General features: G+C 35.0%; 1 protein-coding gene across 1 annotated transcript in view; it reads right to left on the bottom strand.

Moving 5' to 3' along the window:
- The window catches only part of ap3b1a (adaptor related protein complex 3 subunit beta 1a), a 344324-nt gene that overhangs the window by 248102 nt on the left and 74052 nt on the right, over positions 1-22170 (bottom strand). The window contains exon 6 of the mRNA XM_039758392.1: positions 9302-9368. Coding sequence (XP_039614326.1) covers positions 9302-9368 — 67 coding nt within the window. The remainder of the gene's footprint in view (positions 1-9301; positions 9369-22170) is intronic.

The following is a 22170-nucleotide window of genomic DNA, read 5'->3' as shown; positions in this document are numbered from 1 at the left end:
TTGACATACAAAGCTTTTGGATGGCAGTGTACATAGAGAACACTTCATTTTTTTTACAAGGATATTAGCTGTACCAAATTCCCTAAAACCATCAAACAGAAGCACTGAATACTGCCCCATCATGCAAACTTTTCTTTATAGTCCCAAATCAATTTTAATGGCTCTCCTTCAACTCCACATTACTTTTAATTGTAACAATTTCATTTAAAATGTATTGCACTTTTGGAACCCACTTAAAAATGAAACATAGTATTTCTTAAAACACATAAGCATAAGCATAGTGCCTTTAAAATTATAATTCAGTGTTTGTGACTAATGCGGAACGATTTTCAATGGCACTCTGACTGAATTGAAATATAGTAAAAAAATAATATTTTAATTACAGCACACTCACCTACATTTTGCTTATGAAACTCGCATGTAAATTGAAACCATGTGTTCAGTGCAGGCTGTGGAACATTAAAACCATCCTCTTATTATATTTTAGTTGCAGCGCATGCATTCGTACTCCGCATGCCCACCTACGTTTTGCAACTACATGTGATTCACATGTAAAGGGAAACTATGTGTTCAGTGCATTGACTCATAAAAGACATAAACTTGATGTTCGCTCTTTTCAAGACTCTTGGACAAATGAAAATGGATTTGTACCGTGCTGTGTGTGCGTTATGCGTATATATTTTTAAAGCCCATTATACCTGGACCAATTTTGATGCTATACATAACAAAATTGGTAGAATTATGTTGGCATGCGGAATAACATTTTAACATAGGTTCAGCACAACACCGCTGAAATGTTGCTGACCCATGATCTAAAACTTTGATAAACTAGGAGATGCCTGTTGAATTTTACCTAATTGTTACATTATTTCAGAATATTAAAGGTGTTATCTTGGTACACTGATAGAGAAATTATACAAAGATGTTGTGTTTTGATTGGACAAGGACTCACTCTTTGTCACACATTCTTTAATGTTGATCAATACATAATTTTTGTTTTGGATGGTGACCAGTATTAGTACAAAATTATATTTGAATAGAGAAAAACAGAATAAAAAAAAATGTGAAGCCCAAAGGGAAGATTAGTTTTCCTAAATTTTAAAACCATAATTTTTTCTGTCTTGCAAAGGTGTATATAAACAAAGCCATAACCTGATATGCAAGTATGATGCATGTCACATTAAAGATATCAGCTCACTGATCATACGTCATAATTAATTTAAAACAAAATATGGTCTGATGAAAAAAATAAACATGCTTCTCCAAATTAATGTTTTTCATTAACTTAATGCACTAGCCAATATTACAAAACAGTTCATCATAATCACTATAACAGAAACAGTAAATTCTGACTACTTAAAAATGCTGATGTTCAAATTATTTAAATCTGACTAGCAGTTCCCAATAGATAACTCAGTCTCTCCATCATCAGTGTAATATCTATGCTGACATAAACCTCTGGCAGTAAATAAAACACTTTTTCAGACATGCCCCAAGGTTAATTCTGTGCTGATAAAGGCCGTTTAATATAAACATAAATCAGAACAAAGTACAATCATTTGAAGCTTCATAAACTTTATAGAAATATATATGCACATAATACATATATACACAGACACACACATATATACATTATTATATATTATATATATATTATTTTATATATATATATAATATATTTTATATATTATATATACACACACACATATAAACTTATACTGTACATTGTTTGGGGGGGGGCATTAGGCACTTAATGCTTTTGTAATTGTATTTTAATCTGTTCCATTCAAATACCATTTTTAAAAAGCTACATGTCACTGATAATATCTTTAAAACACAAATGAAAAACTATAATCCTGAATTATGTTTGGCTCATTGTGGTTAAAGAACAAACACAAGGGAACCCAGGATGCCTATTTTTTCTAGTCTATTTTAAATATTAAAGAAATATGCAGCGGCTATTCATCACACTGCATGTTACTTTGGCTTTGCTGTGCAGATGCTGTGAACTTCAACCATTAGCCACTTTCCAAGGTAAACTACATGCACCATCAACAAAACTGACACCCAATCTATGGAGTTCATATTTTCTCTAGATTATCTATGTTACTTGACAAGCTGGTAATGGAAAAATCACACTAAGCAAATGGTTCCCCTAATAACAATAAATTTCCTATAAAATTATGTTGGGTACAAAACGTTTCCTTGCATCTATTTTGTCATGAATTCTAATTAGTGCTGCGAAAACATGAGACTGCTGGGTCATCATAAGAAGACTGCTGAGGTTTGATTGATAATATAGTGTGACTTGGCCTATGTTGCTAACATTCCCTTCTTTTAAATTAATGACCATCCCACCTGCCCTAATCATACAGCCCAAATGATATTCCCGTTCTTATTTCAATTTTCTAGAAGCATGGAAAATAGGAAAGATCACTCATTTATCTTGTAATAGCTGGATAATAGATCTATCACAATGAAACATTTGCAGAAACCTAACATTGCTCCCCCCTCCGTCACCCACCACCTTAATATCTCCATAACCCTAACCTACTGAACTAAATCTGTAACCTTCAAAAATACTGACATTCCAATACACTGACAAAACAAGAGTTGTTTGCATAAGAGAGCAAAAAAAAAGACAGCTTTTTAGAATAAGCAGACTTAGCTGTTGATAAAAATAGAAAGGGCCTATGCTAAACTCATTAGCATCAAGGAATGTCTCAAAAATTAAATGTAATTGGTTTAAACGGCTTTTGAATTACTGCATGAAGTAACAAAAATGATGAGGCAGTTTAAATATCCACACAGAAGAGTGAAGAGTTTCAATTTCTTTATGTACTGAATAACAATTACTCATTTTTAATTTCAAGCTTGCTTAATGGGCCCAAAATAGTAACACTAAATAAAAACGCTGACTAATTTAAGAGATACATTTTTTAGTATACACCCAAAACATAAATTTACCATGATGATACTGTACATTATTAACTTGTAGAATCAATTTACAGATTGCTTGTGCTCTCTATAATATTTCATACACTTTGCATGGTGAAAATGTACGTGGATTTCATTGAGGTGCAGCAGGGGGCTGCTTATCAGATCACCAAGCTAGCATTGTAGAAAAACACAGGCAGTGAGTTATAGATCCAAACCTTAAATTATTTCTTTATTCAAACAAGTCCACCCTCTTTTCCCACTTTTACCTGTTGTATTATTTTATGAGGTGTGTATTTAGTTTTCAAAGTAAGATGTTAATTTTCAAGTACTCAATCACACCAACAATGTGTATTGGAAAAAGCATTTTTATACTACAACCAAACCAAAAAACAGACCCAACTTCAGAGCTGAAGCTGAAATATGTTTTTGAAAAAAGTGACATTTACGCTCTTTACAGCAACAGATGTTGTGTTTCTGTCTCACAAACAGCAATCAGACATTTTTTAATGTCTTTTTTAATGTCTGTTACTGTGTCTTATAAACACTTGGTATTTAATATAGCAGATTTAGATTTACCTGACACCTTGTTTTCATTTTGCATATGAATGCAATAAATCTTAACTACCCATCTCACATTTAGTCCCCAGGCCATGGTGCTAACCAGATTAGGAGATCAACCAGTGCTGTAAGAGAAATGCTGAGGCAAAGTTACTTTGCAACTGAAGCGCTACACTCATTCTGGCCTACGTCCATCTCCTCTTCCACAGCCTGCAACCCACAGTCATTTTGGGTCTGTTTGCTCTTTAGGTGACAATTTTGGAGGCATGTTGCAAATCATGCTGCAAATTGTCTTTCCTGAAGTATTAAAACAAAGGATATCTTGCACATGACAGTACTACTAGTATCATCTCAATTGCTTAAGGAAACAATAACAACAACCACTGCAGCCATAGAAGGTGGACTCTTTATTGTTCATGCTGGACAATGGACAAATGCAAGGTTTATTGCTTCTATATGTTTAGATGGATACATTTCAAACAGAACAGTTGGAACAACTTGCAAAACTTGAATTATTTCCAAGGACATACCAAACATTGTACCTAATAATAAATTACATGGTTTAACAGGGGAGAGGAATAGAAGTAAATCAAATTTTTAATTAACTAGAGTGACAGAAAAAGAAAATTAACATTTGACATGACAAGAAGTCTTTTTTTTTAAGTGGCCCTGAGGCTAATACCTAAAAGTGATGGTTAACTAGTATGATCTGCAATTATTTTGTCTACTTGTTTCCAGACTTAAGATAAAGATATAGTGCACTTTCAGGCTAACAATCCATTCTGCCTTCTAAACACCTTTTTTGTAGTTTACGTTTTGATTAGAAAGAAATACTGCCAAACACAACATTGACAAAAGAATTCAGGAAAATGTCGCCAGCACATATTCAGAGAAATTAAACTTTTGAAAAACTAGTACAGCCTTTTTTATAAATAAGGTTAAGTTTACATACGAAATTTGACTGCAAGTAGTAGTGACTCAAAAGAATTTATATGAATCCGCCTAACTGACAGTGACGCCACTTATTACAAAGGCCAAAGGTAGAGAGGGTATCAAATAAACCCATCAACCATTGCCACTGCTTTTACAGTATTAAATTCCTCCTCTATCCAGCTCAATATACTGTGCCTTTCTAGGATTACGAAAACCAGAGTGGTTTCATCAGCATATTATAAGCTTTTTAACAACCAAATGACCAAAAAAGAAAGGCACCCATCATTTAAAGACAGAAAAAAAATTGGAGGCTGAAAACATCCTGGGAAAAAACCTAAGCATAGATTTTTTGAATTTGAATGTCTACCCAGCTGCATTATCTGACAACTTCTCCTCAGGAAGTCAGAGATCCGGGAACATATAAATAACCATATGTGGGATACTCTAACATCCTAACAGTAAGTGAACTGTTAGTTGCATTCTGCAACTTAAGACTTTCAATAGCAAAAATGAGTTACAAAAAATGTTGGAAATTGAAAATTACTGTGTGAGTTTAAAGCAAAGAAATGTGCACAAAACTGAGTTTGTAAGAAAAAATGGAAGTTACTTTTTATCCACGGCAAGAACCTACTGAAAGGCAGTTCTGGACACGTATAATGCATAATCAAGAAAGATTTTTTTTTTTCTGCAAGTCTTGGAATACAATCTCAAATCTTGTTAAAGGTCTGTATTTCTGTACTAGCATATAAAACTCAAAAACTCAATTAGAGAGTTTTCAATAACTTCAGTAATACAGATCCACTGCATCTCTTAACATTTTTAATCAATACTTTGATTCATTCTGCTGCACGATTATCAGTACAGTATATGTTTTAATGGTGTTTAAAAGCTAAAACTTATCTGATAATAAAATGATCCATTTTTGTTAATACTGTCTATTATACAAGATTATAACTGTTTAAAATTAGAATACTGATATTAAAAACAGGGTCTTAGGATGCTTTTATGTTTAAGTATCACAGCGTGAAGCTACAATGGCAGCTAGGAGGAGAACAGTGAGAAAAATATGAAAGATCTACCTATAAAGCAAAAAAGAAAAGAACAGGGGTACTGGATACCAGAAAAGAAACCATTTAAATGTTGTTGAACTTCTGACTATTCTTAACAGATCTGAAATGTATTAAACTCTAATGATCTATCAATTACAAAATTTATTTAATCCTAGATTAGGAAAGTGGGGCTGAAAACAACAAACTGTACCCGCTGTGGAAACTTTCCAAGGATTGCATTTTATTTGTATTGGAATAAACAAAATGCACTTCTTCAGAATTTATATAGATACAAATGCACCCATGCCTTGGGTTAAAAGAAGACTCTGAAAGATGATATAAACTAAATTTTAAACTCTGATTATTCTCAAGATAATGTAATCAAAGAAAATAAAAGTACAGAATGATTAAGAATATAATTGTGTAAACTTTATTAAAATAAGATCATTTACTGAATTATATTAATCAGGTTCAATTGAAGAGAAAGTTCAGTTTAAACACAAAGCTCAAACTATTATGTACAGTTTTTTTTTTTTCTTTTTTCAAGGTTGCTCAAAAACTAATCTGCAGATTTTTCTCTTTCCTGTCCTCATTCATAAGCTTAAATCTATCATTTGCAGAAGATAAATGGCAAACAAAGATAACTTAAAATTATGCCAGCACTGGGTTTGGAAATCTAAATTGAACTCATATAATGATATCAGATAAAATAACAATCCTATGATAGGATAAGGTTGATTTCAATTTCAAATTCTTTATTATTCATAAATCTAAAGTGATAAATTAATGACTATTTAGAACCCAGCAAATACTTTTTCAAAAGGAAAACTAGCAGTACAACTTGACTATATGCCTAATGTGGACAAATCCATACAGTAAGTTAGGAAATGTTAAATCTTTTATGTGGACGGTCATAAACCATTCACCATTCAGCAATATACAGTTGTATAGCTGAACCAATGAGAAAGTTGCAGCTACTCACAATAAAAAGAAATACTCCTTGCACCATCTTGACTCACAGCTGCAATGCGCTCACAGTATAGTTTTTCCAGTTCCAAAACCACCACCAGGTGAAAACTTATTCCTATCAAAACCAAGTAAGAGAACTTAAAACAAGTTTACTTACAATTGTTCTTTCAAAAAGGTTATTTTTTTCCATCTACTAAAGAAACTTCTTCCTGCCTACTCAAATATTTTAGCTTCATTCTTTCACAGTTATGATTGTGTTATTTCATAAATGTCTTATTTTTTGCACTCTGTAACATTGCTAACACTTGTCCTTTTCCTTTAAAGAGAAAGTAGAAAGATTTAGCAAGGATACAGAACATAAGTCAATATATAGAGCATTTGTTTAAAAAACATATGCTGACATTTATTGTAAAAATATAGGCATAAAGGATGTGCAAAGAAATTATTTATTTCACATTAACTCAAGCTGTATTAAGCCACCTATAGTTTTTGTGGGAAAAGTCATATTGAGGCGGTATCAGTATGCCAAGATGATTGGCCATTAGTGAGAACATTAGGATTTAGATGCCACATGGTGTAGTCTCAGCCCTAATAGTACTGAAAAAATGTGTTGCAGTTCTAGTGTTAAAAACATGTTTCAGTCTAAAATGTATATACAAATATAATTACACAGGTAACTACCAAAACTATCAGATTTTTTAATTATACCATGATTTTTGGTTATATTGTCCACTCCTAACAAACTGCAGCCAACAAAAGAGAAAACTATATTTATGATATGCATATACAACACGAATGTTACATAAATTAATATCCCAGAACAAATGCAAGATTAATTATGCTTAGTGACAAAGGGAACATTTTGAAAAAAAACACACATTTGATATCAAAATAATACCTGTTGTTTTTTACCCTACATTAACAATATTTAGGAATGGTTCTGTGTTAAAGCAAAATAAACTTCAAACCCAGGTAATAGAGACATAAGACAAAAAATAAATAACAGCTGCTAGACTGTTCACCTTTATTACTGACCATCTGCTGCAGTATACACAAATCTTTTATAAATTTAAAGTCGCATACAATGTCACACAGAGTTCGTGGCTGAAACAATTTAAGTTCCACGTACTGATATGCAGTTTTTAAAAACATCTTCATTGTTAGCTTTACTGCTGCCATATCACATTTTATAGATTACAATGAAATAAAGCACCTGATGAGAATAACTTATTTGATGAAAAGTAAAATGTTCATAGAAAATGTTAGTAGTTAACTTGAGGATTGTTTTTTTTGGCATGATATAAACCTTAAATTCTCTCCACTATCTCATTAAAAGGTATTTCTACAATATTGTAAGTAATGTATACTATATAGAAGATATTTTCAAAGTTTAAAGATAAATAAAACTCATAATAAAAATAAAACAAAAATTACCATCAAAATGTTATATGTTTAGTTACATTAGTTTCTGCTTTCCAAATATTGAAATTTACAATGTCAAAATTGATAATTAGTTTGACAAAGACTGAAATGTTTGGCAACTTGGCAAGTTTTAACTAAATTTAAATATTTCGGTTCAGTTCTGCAGATATTAAGATATATGGATTTTCAAGTTTTTTTCTTCAGGATTTACACTCAACTTAAATTGTTTTCTTTTTTTTTAAATCACCATTCTGCAGTGAAAATTACTCTGTCACCAGGTCTAAATTAAATAGAGGAAGGAACGTATTAAACCTTCTCCGTGCTGTCAAGTTAGCTTGGCTTTTCGCTGTCAGCTCTTGTTAAATGAACAAGGTTTACAAAAACACCACCAAGGGCTTGTTTTCAGCCTGTCAGCGATAAAAGGGAAACTTTCTAGAGGTTAGCACAATGATACCATCTTATTTTAGTTACAGTGAAAAAGGACATTAATTAAATAGCTACTGATTTCGATAGAAATTTCAGTACTGCACAAATTACGTGTAACTCTGCTTAACCTCCCGGCACTTATAACCAAGCAACCAGAGAAATATTACTATTACTTTATAAATTACACTTCATACCACCATTTATTCATAATGCCTTTGGCCTTTATTTACCATTTTCCCTTATAAAAATGCAAATATTTAAATGCATGTCAATTATGTTTACATAGTTAAAAGGATATGTACTTCAACTATAACTTTTACATTATTCCAGTTAGTAACACCTGATTATGGGAAAACATAGGAGTTCATTAATGGCAATGCCTGATAATTTTCTTTCCTGCATACAAATAGGGACCTATATACTGTTTTATAACGGTATGAAAAAAGGTTTTAGGTGTGAAATCAATAAAGACAAATCTCCATCAAAACACAAACTACTGCAATATAATTTTTAACTAAAATATTACCTTTAAATAAAAATTCTACTGAAAAATAACATTTAATTAAATAAACACTTCAAAGTGAACTATATTGCCTGAAGAGTTAAACTACTAAGAATTATAACAAAGAAAATAAAAATAAAGCTTGTCAGTAATAAAGCAAGTTTAAGTTAACTTCTGCATATGGAAGAAATAAATAAAGCTATTCAAAATAAAAATTAGTTATCTACAAAACTAACACGTGAGAAAATGACACCCCCATGTGTCAAACTGCTGCTATTACTGCCACATACTTGGAAATGAATAAGAATAACTTGCAGGGAACAATGAAGAGTTCAAAATAATGTGTTTCTTACATGTTATGAAAGTGAAGTAACTGAGAATTCAATAAAAACAATCAGGAATTGAAACAGATTATATTTACTAAAAAAAAAAAAAAAAATCACAAAGCGTACACAAAAAAAAAAGATGAAACAAAAAGGACATATAACCCTAATGTACTTACGGTGCTTTTATCCTTTAACAGTTTTTCAATAACTTCAATTAAATGTTCTTTCTGATCAGGATCCAAGCTGGGGAGAATAAATATTTTTAAATGCTATTACTTATTATTTTAGCATCCACAACAGACAATACATAAAAGGTTGTATCCATGTGCCTAACTGTTAAGACTTACTGCTTAATTGTTATTATCTTCCTCCCATGTTTGTGCTAAAGAGCATGTGCACATAAGAAGTAAAGGTACACTAAAACCATTGTATAGCAGATTGAAATTATAAAAGGAACAATTAAGAGTAAATAAAAATATGCCATATAAAAATCAATTTAGTCAAAAGGAAAAAATGCAAATAAATTCTCAAAATAAGCAATTTCTACTATTAAAAAAAATATATATACACACAAAGGTATACAAATACATACATATACAGTATACAGCATATATACACACATATACATATATAATAATATTTTACAAATACACATATATTACATACTAGCAAAATAGCTGTGCTTCGCAGCAGAGAAGTAGTGTGTTAAAGAAGTTAAGAAAAAGAAAAAGAAACATTTTAAAATAATGTAACATGATTGTCAATGTAATTGTTTTCTCACTGTTATGAGTGTTGTTGTCATCAAGGATTTGATTATCATTATTTCTTTCAATAAGGTTCGTAATTGGAGGATGTGTTGTGTTCAAGTTATATTCCGTGTTTGTCAACCGTTGTAAAGATAATAGGTTTCATTCATCAAAATGTTTACTACCCAAATCGGTACACGTGAATCAAATCAAATCAATCATTGCCTGCGAATATTTAGCGGCAAGGTTTCTATGAACTTAATTTAAACTTAAGCTTTACACCTTGCTTTCCTATTGATATGTCTACAAAGGCTTGTTCAGATTCAGAGAGTTGTTCCTTTCTTACTGCATCAATAAAAAGTTTGTCTTCCTCTTTATCTGAGACATCACACACTGCATGCACAGGTTTACCTATCCCAGTCCTGCAAAGTCAGTTCACGTGAGCCGCTCGGAGTACATGCATCGAAGGTTCTCAGCTATGCTTGTGCTATCTCGTGCGTTCTTGCGATGTCCACGGCTTTATTTAATGATACCTCAGACCCGGCACTTAAAAGTTTCTCTCACACTTTTGCTGAGTTTGTGCCAAACATTATTCTATCCCTCAGTGCGACAGAAACTTTCAAGTGCCGGGTCTTAGCCAACATTAAATAACGCCTTGGACATTGCACAAGATGGCACAAGCACAACTGAGAACCTTCGATGCATGTACACCGAGCGGCTCACATTAACTGATGCAGTACGCAGACAAAAAGCAACAGCTCCAAAGAGCTCTGAACAAAAACCGCATTACACAATTGAGAAAGTAGCAAAAAAATATGAAGCGAGTGACGCATACAAGCATATTCATAAGTGCAGCTGCTGCGGAAACAAAGCACACAGTGAAACAAGTCAATGTCCGGCTAAAGGGAGACAGTGTAAAAAAAAACGGTGTATGCAGTGTGTCACGTCTCAGATAAAGAGGAAGACGAGCTGTTTATTGATGAAGTAAGAAACGAATCAATGAATATATATATATATATATATATATATATATATATATACACACACACACACACAAACACACACATATATATATATATATCAGCGCTACCCGATTCATTTTACCCTCGCACCCCCTTGGTTTGAGAAGTATGAGGTTTACGCAGAAAGACAGATCACCAATTGAAGCTTTATGAATAATGGATACTTTATTCGCCATCAATGATTGTTTTGGTAAAGCCATACTCAGTGTAATTCTCCTTCCATTTTCTAATGTTTTCGCGACTAGCCAGGATTTAATGAACAGTAAAAAGTAAGAGCGAAGCAACAGCACAATACCACGCGGGATCGATATAGTGCGCAGTCAAGTCGATCTAAAATGTGCAATCAGATTCGAAAAAATACATATTTTCAAGTTCTATTTGGATATAAGTAGGCTCTATTTAGTCAACAGAAATATCTTTGGTAGGAATGCAAGTCGAATTTAGTCTTTAAATTTCTATGGTGAAGAAAAATGTATGCAATGATGAGTACATTTAACTTACATTCCTACCAAAGATATTTCTGTCAACTAAATAAAAATTACTTATATTTAAAATTTAAATAGAACTTGAACAGATACAATAGTTCATAATACCCACGCAGACTTGCATGCAAGAGCGGAAGTCATCCGTTTTAACACGCAGCGTATTGCACTGACACGAAATAGCCTGGCCATTTAATTATTTAGGAATGGATAGATAAATTAAGATCTTGTACAAATAATGTTTTTCATTTTTCTTCCTCGATGGATTCTGGCAGCCCCAGCAATAGTTGCTCACACCCCAAAGGGTGTATATTATATATATATATATATATATATATATAGCAAAATACCCGCGACTTCGCATGCGAAGTATTGTGTTAAAGAAGTAATGAAAAAGAAAAGGAAACATTTTAATAATAACGTAACATGATTGACAATGTAATTGTGTTGTCATTGTCATGAGTGTTGCTGGTATATATATATATACTAGCAGAATACCCGCAATTCGCAGCGGAGAAGTAGTGTTTTAAAGAAGGTACGAAAAAGAAAAGGAAAAATTTTAAAAATAACGTAACATGATTGTTAATGTAATTGTTTTGTCACTGATATGAGTTTTGTTCTCATATCTATCTATCTATATCTATATCTATATATATATATCTATCTATATCTATATCTATATCTATATCTATATCTATATATATATATATATATATATATATCAAATACCCGCTTGGCAGCGGAGAAGTAGTGTGTTAAAGAAGTTATGAAAAGAAAAGGAAACATTTTAAAAATAATGTAACATGATTGTCAAAGTAATTGTTTTGTGTATTTGGTTGCAGCGCCACGGTTGTTTTCGTAGCTGCATCAGAAAATGTACCACGACATCTGACACGCCTCCTTTTTACTGTTTTCTCACAGCTTGGATTGCTGCTGTCATATATATATACTCACACACACACATACATACATACATACATACATACATATATATACACACTAGCAAAATACCCGCGCTTCGCAGCGGAGAAGTAGTGTGTTAAAGAAGCAATGAAAAGAAAAGGAAACATTTTGAAAATAACGTAACCTGATTGTCAATGTAATTGTTTTGTCACTGTTGTGAGTGATGAGTGTTGTTGTCATATATATATATATATATATATATATATATATATATATATATATATATATATATTTACACACACACACATATACATACATATATATCTACATATATACACACACATATATACACACATATACATACATACACACACATATATACACACAAATACATATATATATATATATATATATATACATACACAGCTATTTCAGATCAGTGCAATACGCTGTTTGTTAAAACGGTTGACTCCGCTCTTACGTGCAATAACAAATCAAATCATTCAGTTGTCTTTGCTCATATGTCATTTTAGAGCTGGACGCCTGGCATCTTTTTGTGGCCACAAGTTCGTTTCTGTTTGGTGTGAGGTTCTGTGTTGTGGAGATTCTCAGGATGGATTGCAGGTGCTCATCAGTGAGGCGACTCCTGTGTGCTGTTTTGTTAGTCTTTATCACTGAGAAGAGCTTCTCACACAGATATGTGCTACCAAACATGCACAAGGTTCGAGCCGCATGTAGACGGACTTTGTTTGTTCTTCAAAGTCACCAAAGCACCGTGCAAACTCAGTGCGCAATAACTGTAGTAAGCGGTAAGTGTTCGGCAAGGCAGCTGAAGCGCTGCATTATGGGATTTGTAGTTTATTGTGTTACCAGCGCTTCATATACCCGGGCCATTAATAACAATAATACAGTATATAAAATGATCTCGCGGCCGGATATAATTACGCCGGGCGGATGTGGCCCTGCCCTTGAGTTTGACACATATGGACTAAATAGAACTTGAAAAGATATATTTTTTCAAATGTGATCGCAATTCAGATAGAGTTGACGCAAGACTACAGCCTGCATGCCTCAATGAGTCATCCTCCCTCGCTCTTACTTTTTTACCGTTCATCTAATGAATACACTGAGTATGGCTTTACCAAAACAATCATTGATGGCGAATAAAGTATCCATTATTCGAGTATGTAGAGCGGGATATATATATACATATATATATATACCCGCCGATCGCAGGAGAAGTAGTGTGTTAAAAAAGGTAGAAAAAGAAAAGGGAACATTTAAAAAATAACGTAACATGACTGTCAATATACAGTATTTGTTTTGTGAGTTTTACTGAGTGTTGCTGTCATCAAGGATTTGATTATCATTATTTCTTTCAATCAGGTTCGTATTTGTAGGATGTGTTGTGTTCAAGTTACATTTCGTATTTGTCAATCGCTGTAAAGATGACAGGTTTCATTCATCGATTCGCTTCTTACTGCATCAATAAACAGCTCGTCTTCTTCTTTATCTGAGACCTGACACACTGCATGCACGGTTTTTTACACTGTCTTCCTTTAGCGGACATTGACTTTTTCCACCGTGTGCTTTGTTTCCAGCAGTTGGATTTATGAATATGCTTGTATGTATGAGACGCTTCATATTTTTGCTGCCTTTTCAATTGTGTAATTCGGTTTTGTTCAGCTCTTTGGAACTGTTGCTTTTATCTGTGCACTCGCGCCAGTTCACGTGAGCCACTCGGTGTACTTGCATCGAAGGTTCCCAGCTGTGCTGGTGCCATCTCGTGCTATGTCCATAGCTTTATTTAATGTTACCTTAGTCCTGGCACTTAAAACTTTCTCTCGCAGTTTCGCTGAGTTTGTGTCAAACACCACCCTGACCATCTCATCTTCCTCTCCATAAGCACAGTCCTTCACCAGTGAATATTTACCCGTGGCAGTTTGCTATTGGATTGCCGCTGACGGACGGCCTTATATGGGCAGGCACTAAATTACAAACGCCAGCGCAGCCTGTCTATGAACTTAATTTAAAGTGTAGGTTTACATCGTGCTTTGTTTCCGAAGTAGCAGAACTCATGAATATGGTTGTATATGTCACTCGCTCGCTTCTTATTGTTTCGCTGCCTTCTCAATTATATAATGCATGTTTTCTTGAGCGCTTTTTTGAGGTCTTCCTGGTTTTCTATGTACTGCGTGATTACATGAGAGGCGTGATGATGTCACACGAAACTCCCCCCGGCGTTGAAGCTCATCTCCATTACAGTAAATGGAGAAAACTGCTTCCAGTTATGACCATTACGCGTAGAATTTCGATATAAAACCTGCCCAACTTTTGTAAGGAAGCTGTAAGGAATGAACCTGCCAAAATTCAGCCTTCCACCCACACGGGAAGTTGGAGAATTAGTGATGAGTGAGTGAGGGCTTTGCCTTTTATTAGTATAGATACACATCTTCATATCTACATACATATCTACACACACAAATTATATATATGTGTGTATGTATGTATGTATGTGTGTGTGTGTATATATATATATATATATATATATATATATAGATATATATATATATATACATACATACATATATATACACATACATATACTTGTGTGTATGTTTGTATGTGTCTATATGTGTGTGTATAGCTTTGGTCACTGAGTGCAAGGGAAAAATAATGAAATATAGTCTATAAGTTATTAAACAGTAAAACATTAACGTTTTAAGAAGTACAGGTACATTGAGCACTACTGGAGTGGTTATGGTAAACTACATTTTAAAGACTGTGTAACACAACAGGTAAGTAACTAACAGCAGCTAAAATGTATATGGATCATCTCTCGGTAGTAGATCCCTTTTGAAAGGCGCTACACGACGGCTGTGGTATAGAAATTACATTTTCTATGTGAACGCTCAAATTTGTGCCTCTGGTAATGTGCCTTACCGCAATTAAAGAAAATTATTTTGTGTCCTCTGCAGTGTTAAGAGAGAAAGGCTTTGGTTTGGGATAAAAGGAAAAAAGGTGTAAAGAAAGGAAAGTTGCCTATATAGTATAGAGAGATGTGTTCGCTGACGTTATGATCGCCTTTTGGGGACAGTCGCGGTGGGTCTTGTGTAGACTGGTGAGACGCCCCGGCCATTAATCGGCTGTGATGGCACTGTCAGTCCTCCACGTGTGCGTGTGTTCATAATCCGAGCTGAGGACCTCATAATCGTATCGTGCAAAAGAAAGTGTGAATCGCCTTAATATTATTTTGCCGTGGTGTAGAAAAGGGGTCCCGTGTTTGCACTTGTCTGGGCTATAGCGCAGGGGGAGGATGAAAAAAATTAAAAGTGCTCACTTTGACTTAAGGCAGAAGCGCAGTCAGCGCCTCAAAGGCCGGCACAGCTATGCACGCTGGCTGCTCGACTTTTGCTGGGCAGGAGACCCCTTTTGTACACACGCTCATGATATCAAAAGTCTCAGCCTTTGGAGGTAATTCATATATTATATATATAGCAAAATACCCCTACGCAGCGAGAAGTAGTGTGTTAAAGAAGTAATGAAAAGAAAAGGAAACATTTGAATAATAACGTAACATGATTGACATTGTCATGAGTGTTGCTATCATATATATTCCTGCCTAAATAAGTCACCTCGCTCTTACTTTTTACCGCTCATTTAATCATGGCTAGTGGCGGAAAAATTATAAAATGGAAGGAGGATGGCTTTACCAAAACAATTATTGATGGCTTAATCGATTATTCATAAAGCTTGAATTGGTGATCTGTTTTTCTGTGTTAACCTCATATTTTTCATACTTCTTCTCAAACTAAGGTGGTGCGAGGGTAAAATGAATCGGGATGCGCTTGATCAATGTAATCGGTGTACCAGGAAATCATGCATTGACAAAAGCTCCCTTTGCTTGTAATGCAAAGTGTGATTAAATGCATTATTTTTAACGCTTATGGAGCACATGCATCAAGCTTCTCAGCTGTGCTTGTGCTAAGAAAAGGAAAGATTTTAAAAATAGCGTAACACGATTGTCAATGTGACCTTTTGTAAGTAGTGCCTGGAGGATTCAGTGTGTTGAAACTCTAGAGACAGCGTGTGTATTAACTTGTGGATTTTTCTGTGAGTATTTGGTGGCAGTGTGACGAAGTTGCTTCGGAAGACGGCGTTAGCTGCGGAGCTCAGCTCAGAGCGAAATGAGGTGGGAGGGGAGATGATGACGTGACTCCCCCACCCGCCTTAACTGTCAATCCCCACAAACACAGTCTCGAATTTGCATAAGCACACCCCTTCACCTACAATTTTAACTTAGTTACAAAGTGATCAAAACTCTTTATATCCCGCGCCCTCATTAAACTTGTATCCCCATTACCTGTGGGCATGTGAAACGCCAGCGTAGCCTGTCTATGAACTTAATTTAAAGTTTAGGTTTACACCTTGCTTTCTTTCCGAGGTAGCAGCACTCATGAATATGGTAGTATATGTCACTCGCCGCTTCTTATTGTTTCGCTGCCTTCTCAATTATATAATGCATGTTTTCTTAAGCGCTTTTGGAGGTCTTCCTGGTTTTCTACGCACTGCTGACAGTCAGTTCACGGATTACGGGAGGCGTGATGATGTCACACTAAACTCCCCCCACGCCTTTCCAGCTCAACTCCATTACAGTTAATGGAGAAAAATACCTTCCAGTTATGACCATTAGGCGTAGAATTTCGAAATGAAACCTGCCCAACTTTTGTAAGTAAGCTGTAAGGAATGAGCCTGCCAAATTTCAGCCTTCTACCTACACGGAAGTTGGAGAATTAGTGATGAGTCAGTGAGTGAGTGAGTGAGTGAGGGCTTTGCCTTTTATTAGTATATATATATATATATATATATATATATATATATATACTGCTCACAAAAATTTAAGGAACACTTTAAAGAAACACATTAGATACATCAGATCTCAATATGAAGTTGGATATCTATACAAATAACGACAGGGCAATGTCTTAGGAACAAAAGGATGCCAAGTCTTTTAATGGAAATAAAAGTTTTCTGCCTACAGAGGGCTCAATTGTGTAGACACCCTAAAATCAGAGTGAAATGAAGATGTGGCAGCCTGTTCCGCCTTGCACAAAAGAGCAGGTATCGGTCCTGCTGATGGGTTGAGGACCTTCTACGGCCCTGTCCAGCTCTCTGAGAATAACAGCCAGTCTCCTGAAATCTCCTCCATGTTCTGGAGAATGTGCTGGGAGACACATTAAACCTTTTTGTTGCAGCACGTGTGGATGTGCCATCCTGGAGAAGTTGGACAACCTGTGCAACTTCTGTAGGGTTAAGGAATCGACTCATACTGCCAGTAGAAATGATTACTCAAGCCAAAACTAGCACGAGTGGAAAACCAGCCAAAAAAGATCAAGAGGGAGAAACTTGAAATGACCTCCACATTTAAACCAGTCCTGTTTTGAGGGTTTTCTAATTGTTGCCACTTTAGTGCACCTGTCGTTAAGTCCATGATCACCAATACAGCTGAAAGTGATTAACAATGACCTCAGCTGCTTAACCAACCAAAAAATTATCAGACAGGTTTAATTGATTTCATGCCAGGCCCAATAAAAAAAGTGTTCCTTTAATTTTTGTGAGCAGTGTATATATATATATATATATATTGTAAAGGACCGAGGAGACAGTAGCAAGGGTTGGGGTTTTCCGGCCCCGTATATTGTAAACACAATCAAAAAAACTGGTCAAAATTACAAACAAAACAGTTCATAATGCGCGACGCCGGCTCCTGGCGCGCGGCCATTTTATTGGGGAGGAGCCGGAAGTGGAGGAATGTCGGGAAGGACCGCAAGGGAGGATGGGAAGGATGACGTCAGGGCAAGATGGCGGAGGAAGGGCGGAAGTATCGCACTGCGGTCAATCCAGGCCTATGGTGCAGGAAGGTCTTTCTTTCTATGAGGAAGCAGAGGGAGAAAGTTAATACCCCACCATTCCCTGGCGGCGAGTGGTTTCCGAGGTGCTATCGAATCAATCCGCGGCCTCCTACTCGCGCGTGCGTGACAATATATATATATATATTGTGAGCTGGAGGGCTGATCGCACCCCAAATAGAGACAAACGCCCCTGGGAAAACCACAAACCCTGAAACACTGACTACCCTCACATTGCTCCTTATCCTTGCACTATAACGCGTAATACAAGCCTCGCGCGGTACTCCACCAACTTATAAGCCTTGCGCGCCTGTCAGTTTTGGAATTGATTGTTTGCTTTTATCTCTCTCTGCTCCTAGCGGAACTGTCATATCTGACTTGTCATGGAGCACCTTTAAGCTCATGTGTTTGCGGTGTCTGAATAAAAATCCTTCTTTTTTTTCTACGACCTTCTGTGTCTCTGTGCAAATCTGTGACCCAAGCGTGACAATATATATATATATATATATATATATATATATATATACACACACACACACATATATATATATATATATATACACACACATACATATATATATTATATATATATATACATATATATACACAAAGACACACACACATATATATGCATATATATATCTACATATATATACATATATATACATATCTACATATATATACTGTATATATATTAGGGGTGGGACTCGATTAAAAAAATTTATCTAATTAATTAGAGGCTGTGTAATTAATTAATCTTCATTAATCGAATGTAAGCACACATGAAAATTTGCCCCAAATCGCAAATGTTGTTTTTTAATTTAAAAGGGTTTTAGTGGGCGACAGAATCAAATAATAGACACGGACAGGAATATTGTAAACTCAAGCTGTTTTAACTTCTGAAAAAAAAAATGCATTTAAACTGCATTTCATTTCAAAACAGAAACAAAAATATGATCCCTGGCTAAAATTGGGCAGACTTTAAAAAAAAGTGGTATTTTAAGTACTTTAAGTACATTTTCAGAATGGTATTGTCTTTAAATAATAATAACAAAAATTTCAACATTAAAGTGCAGTTTTTCTTCTTAAAAAATAAGGCAGAAACATAAAAGGTAATTTGACCAGCCTCACCTTTAAATTGTGAGTAACCTTAGCCAAAATTATTTTGTACATAAGGCTAAAACAGTGTGATCATTGAACATTTTGTAATTAGAATTACTAACGGTCACGGAATTCCAATGATCCCCAGTAAGAGCCACAAAGTCCACTTTCTGTAATGCATCTAATTTTGCTTGCTTTTCAATGTCATAAAGTTGTTGAATTTTACTTGAAATACGCTAACTGTAGCACATTTTATAACCCCCTATCTTCCACCACTGTTAGTGGTCTACAGTCCAAAGCAATGTATTTTGCGAGAGAATTTGTAAGTTTGACCTATGTTGACTTAATAATTTTGGTCCTGAAGCCAGTCATTTCATGAGGTTTGGGCTGCTGACACCTTTTATTAGTACTCGAACCCGTACTGCTAGTTGTAACAGTATACACAGTTTCTGTGCTCGCTGTAAACATGTTTTGCATTTAGATGGAACCGTAAGGTTGAAGTGCCTCGGTGGTATGCAAACTCATTTTTGCACAGTTTGCACCAAACCACGCTTTTATCAAAGCTTTCGTCGGGTAGTCTTTTGAAATGAAATTTGCCTTCGATCAGTGCTAGCAACGCGCTTTCTTCCGACTCTTACATTGTTGTAGCTCTGATGTGTGCATCAATGTAATCGATGTACCAGGAAATCATGCGTGGACAAAAATGACCCTTTGCTTGGAATGCAAAGTGTGATTAAATGCGTTTTTTTTTAACGCGTTATGGAGTACATGCATCGAAGCTTCTCAGCTGTGCTTGTGCTAAGAAAAGGAAACATTTTAAAAATAACGTAACATGATTGTCAATGTAATAGTTTTGTGACAATGATGACTGTTGCTGTCATCAAGGATTTCATTATTATTATTTCTTTCAATCAGGTTCGTATTTGGACAGTGTGCACAAAACCACTCTTTTATCAAGGCTTCCATAGGGAAGTCTTTTGAAATGAAATTTCCCTCCGATAAGTCGTAGAAACGCGCTTTCTTCCGACTCTTACATTTTTGTAGCTCTGATGTGTGCATCAATGTAATCGATGTACCAGGAAATCATGCATTGACAAAAGTTACCTTTGCTTGGAATGCAAAGTGTGATTAAATGCGTTATTTTTTTTAACATATTATGGAGTACATGCATCGAAGCGTCTCAGCTGTGCTTGTGCTAAGAAAAGGAAACATTTTAAAAATAACGTAACATGATTGTCAATGTAATAGTCTTGTGACCATTTTGAATGTTGCTGTCATCAAGAATTTGATTAGCATTATTTGATTACCAATGAAGGGATCAATGTGAAGGTAGGCTTTCAGCATTTTTTACAGGCGCATTCGTATCTTCTAAGAAAACAGCCACTGTGCAAACACCTCCTCTGCTCACACCCCCTCCGTCAGGAGCAGATAATGGGGCCAATCATATGCCTCCCTGATGGTATTACATGATGGATAAGTATCTGGCTGTATTTCTCAAGAGAGTGAGAGGGACAAAGAAAAGCAAACAATGAAAAATCAATACGGGCTGTTGGAGCTTTTAAGTGTGCGAAGCAGCACGCGGGAAGCATATCGTATATCATTGAGAAGTTTTATTTAATATGTAATACGTGCTCTGATTGGGTAGCTTTTCACCCATGCGCCAATAGCGTCCCTTGTATGAAATCAACTGAGCAAACAAACTGAGGAAGCATGTAACATAAATTGAAAGACCATTGTCCGCAGAAATCCGCGAACCAGCGAAAAATCCTTGATATATATTTAGATATGCTTACATTTAAAATCCGCGATGGAGTGAAGCCACGAAAGTCGAAGCGCGATATAGCGAGGAATCACTGTATATACATATACTAGCAAAATACCAAGGCAAGAGCGGAGAAGTAGTGTGTTAAAGAAGCAATGAAAAAGAAAAGGAAACATTTTGAAAATAACGTAACATGATTGTCAATGTAATTGTTTTGTTACTGTTGTGAGTGATGAGTGTTGCTGTCATATATATTTACACACACACACACACACACATAAACATATATATACATATCTATACATATACACATATATATACACACACACACATATACATACATATATATCTACATATATACATATACATACACACATACACACACATATATACACACACAGCTATTTCGTATCAGTGCAATACGCTGCTTGTTAAAACGGATAACTCCCGCTCCTACATGCAAGTCTGCGTGGATATTATGAACTATCGTATTTGTTCAAGTTCTATTTAAATTTTAAATACAGTAGAAGGAATTTTTATTTAGTCGACAGAAATATCTTTGGTAGGAATGGTAAAAACAGACAGGAATATTATTCGTGAATAAATCAACTCAAACCTTAAACAACTTATAATATTTTGCTCTCCATAAAAATATATCCTGTCAAAATTATACAAATTCAAATATGAACATGCTGCATAACAAAACCTGGAAATATAAATAAAATGTGTTCCTTTCAGCAATAACAAATCAAATCATTCAGTTGTCTTTGCTCATATGTCATTTTAGAGCTGGACGCCTGGCATCTTTTTTTGGCAACAAGTTCATTTCTGTTTGGTGTGAGGTTCTGTGTTGTGGAGATTCTCAGGATGGATTGCAGGTGCTCATCAGTGAGGCGACTCCTGTGTGCTGTTTTGTTAGTCTTTATCACTGAGAAGAGCTTCTCACACAGATATGTGCTACCAAACATGCACAAGGTTCGAGCCGCATGTAGACGGACTTTTTTTGTTCTTCAAAGTCACCAAAGCGCCGTGCAAACTCAGTGCGCTCAGTTTATCAGCAAAGTGCGATTTTGGGAACACCGTAGTGACGACTTGGTTCAACATTACTTGGCAACAGGGA

Source organism: Polypterus senegalus, chromosome 7, assembly GCF_016835505.1.
Source record: "Polypterus senegalus isolate Bchr_013 chromosome 7, ASM1683550v1, whole genome shotgun sequence".
In the NCBI taxonomy this organism is placed as follows: Eukaryota; Metazoa; Chordata; class Cladistia; order Polypteriformes; family Polypteridae; genus Polypterus; species Polypterus senegalus.
The sequence above is the reverse complement of the archived record's forward strand: the minus strand, read 5'-3'. Positions and strand labels throughout refer to the sequence as shown.